Genomic DNA, 2,915 nt, shown 5'->3' on the forward strand with positions numbered 1-2,915 from the left:
GCCCCGAGGCAAGGCAGGAGGCGGCCACGCACCAGCCGCGCGCCTGCCTGGCAGTCATTTATTAAGCTGCAGTAACTCAGTCACGTACCTGGACCTGATTCCCAGGCGCAAATGTCCAAAGTGCCATTGCACAGCCTCACCCAGGGCCCTTTCCAGAGAGCAGAGCCGTACTGGGAGGAGAGCAGCTGCACGTCCTAAGCAGCAGGATGCTGGAGCAGGCAGGCAGGGAGAAAGGGAGCCTGTAAGAGGAGCGGCCAACGTTTGTGTCGTGCCAAACCTAAGTTAGAGAAGAGAGAAAGCGAGGGGCCGAGGACTGCCTGGCCGAGGTTTGGCGAGCAAGGCTCCTGCATCCCCCGAAACAGAGCACTGCGCGTCTCAGCTTGTGTGGCACAGGGCGTGGGGCCAAGTCAGAGAACGTCCGCTACAGCAACAGGAGAAAACAAACTGTATTAACATGACATGAAGGGCCGTGAGCACAGGGTCTCCTCTGGCAGCACGGAGCAGGTCGTGTTCCAGCGGGGCGGGAATGGGGAGGAATCGGGAGCAGTTCTTCTCTTGATGGGCTGAGAAAAGCATCCACAAGTCCGAACACGACCTCCCGCGGGCTCATACGCTCAAGGGGAGCATGCCAGGTGCTGAGGATGGTCGGGACGCTCCCAGTCCAGGGGGACCTTGATCAAAGCCGTTTACTGCCCTGAGAAGCAACAAGAGACAGGCCATTAAGTGACGAGCAGCCCCAGGAGATGGCACCCCTCACCTCTCCCCACCACCACCAGCTGGAAGACAGACCCCTCTCCTCCCTTCTCACCGCATCCGTCACCCTGACTGCACAGTGGCTGCTCGGTGGGTGCAGGAGCGGGGCCAGCACATGACCGTGACAGGGCTCCCACCTCTGGCTGCGAGGATCAGTGCTCACTCACGCAGGTGGGTGCCCACGATCGGCTCCCCTGCCCTCTTAATTGCTGCCCATTTGCCCGGGAGCGGCCGCTTGCAGAGGCCTGTGAGCAGTGCGCAGCCCCCAGGGCTGTGCAGGCAGCACTGGGCTGCGGCACCGTCACACAGGGGTGCGCAGCAGGGCTGGGGCCGACTCCACCTGCGTCCCCAGGTCCTTCACGGGTGGCTACACAAGCTCTGTCCAGTAATGGGGATGGACACATACACACGGCAATGGCACGTGGGCTCTGCGAGAGCAGGCAGGCACATGTTAAAGCGCAGCAAGAGTTGCCTCCACGCTATGCTACGCTACCCCCGGCTGGGGTGCAGCAGGGGCTCCGGGTGCCTCCACACCCCCAGGATCCATGGGTTCCCCCCTTCCCCAGGCTGTTGGGAGAGGTGAAGGCGTGGAGAACCTGGCTTCCCGGTGGGTTGGGAGAGGAGCACGTGGGTCTGACAGCTTTTCCATCTCTACTGCGTTTTGGCTTTGACAGATCTTCTGTAATTAGGCTCAACACACAGCCCAGGCTCACCATCTGCTGATCACCACCACCACAGCCTTGACAACCAGAAGCAATTACGTCCCTGTATGAGGACAGCATGTCCACCCCCACTGTTGTCCCAGAGCCAGCACCCTGCCCTCATGGTCGCGTTTGTAATACTGAAGGTGGGGGGAGAACCCCCACACCCCTGCAAGGCAGGACAGGTCCCCGCCTCGGTGTCCGCCTGCTCCCAAGAAGTGCCTCTGCAGCACTGCACCAGCTCTGCCCAAACCACCGGCACCCCAGAAGATGCCATTCGGATCTCTCCTGGCAGAGCTACGTTTGTGAGAAGGGACACTTCAAGAAGACAGCCTTTGCTGCTCAGATCAGTGAGCCGCGGAGAGTAAAAGCGAGAAGAAAAAGAAGTGCAAGGGCTCTACTGATGAGGAAGAAGCCAGCCCGGGAGCTGGCGGCTCCGGGGTCCCAGGCTGCTCCTGGGGCAAGCACTCGGAGGGGCACGTCCCGCTCCGAGACGGGGACATGCCTAAGGGAGCAACACGTGCAGCAGCTCACGCGCGGGTGGCTCACGACAGCGTCCCCAGGACAGAGCGGTGCTGTTTCCACACTACTGCTCACGCGCTGCGTGGTTCTTGCGCTGCTTATATTCACTGGTGACCTTGCGCCTCCTGGATCAGGGATGCAAAAACCCCGCCAGCAAACCCAGAAGGCTGCTGCTGCTGCACTGGACAGTTACAAAATCCTTCCAGAAGAGCAGATGAAGAGCTAAAATCTCAACACCTGCTAGCAAGGACAGATTCCCATGGTAAGGCGGCTCACTGCCGCAGGGAGCCGGGCTGTTTCCTTTCCCCATCTTGCTGTTAAACATCCACACTAGCACAGCCTGGGTCAGAGCAGGGAGAAACCACCTTTCCCGCCTCCTCCCCATTAAGCTGGAAACTTCAACTCCCATTTGAGCGTTGCTGCGATACATTTCAAAAGGCAAGTGCCTCCCTGGCTGCACGCGATAAAAAGCTGCTGGAAGAGGCTTAGGGGCAGATGTATTCCACTATTCACATTTGGATGAAGGGGCATGAAGCCAACCTGATCCACACATGACTCTGCAAATTAGTTATCAGCTAGAAAGCACCTCTGCCAAGTAGGACAGGGGGAAAAAAAAACCCAAAACCCAAACAAACCAACCAAACCAACCCGGATTAAGATGCGGTCGTTTGCTCCCTTTTGAAAGGGTTAGAGAAAAGTGACATTGAACATGAGCAGCCTGGAAGTGCTTGCGTTTGATGAGTCACGTTAAAGCCAAGCTCTACGGATTTGTCACGTTTCCTGCACTAAATTCAGAGCGGCTCTTTGCAACGGATGGACACTGTGGGACGGCGCCCAGCCCCCGCGACGTGCAGGATGCGGCCCGGCCAACGCCAGCACCACGGGCGGGCCGGCCAGGTCTGCAGCTCGGCTGAACGAGCGCTAGTCTCCCGCGGGACC

General features: G+C 59.1%; 1 protein-coding gene across 1 annotated transcript in view; it reads right to left on the minus strand.

Moving 5' to 3' along the window:
• Nucleotides 1-422: 422 nt before the first annotated feature.
• Nucleotides 423-2,915, minus strand: part of NDEL1 (nudE neurodevelopment protein 1-like 1) — a 26,977-nt gene continuing 24,484 nt past the window's right edge. The window contains exon 9 of the mRNA XM_009334049.1: nucleotides 423-694. Within this exon, the coding sequence (XP_009332324.1) occupies nucleotides 607-694 (88 nt within the window). The 3' untranslated portion in view covers nucleotides 423-606. The remainder of the gene's footprint in view (nucleotides 695-2,915) is intronic.

Source organism: Pygoscelis adeliae, unplaced genomic scaffold (assembly GCF_000699105.1).
Source record: "Pygoscelis adeliae isolate BGI_AS28 unplaced genomic scaffold, ASM69910v1 Scaffold11, whole genome shotgun sequence".
NCBI classification, from domain to species: Eukaryota; Metazoa; Chordata; class Aves; order Sphenisciformes; family Spheniscidae; genus Pygoscelis; species Pygoscelis adeliae.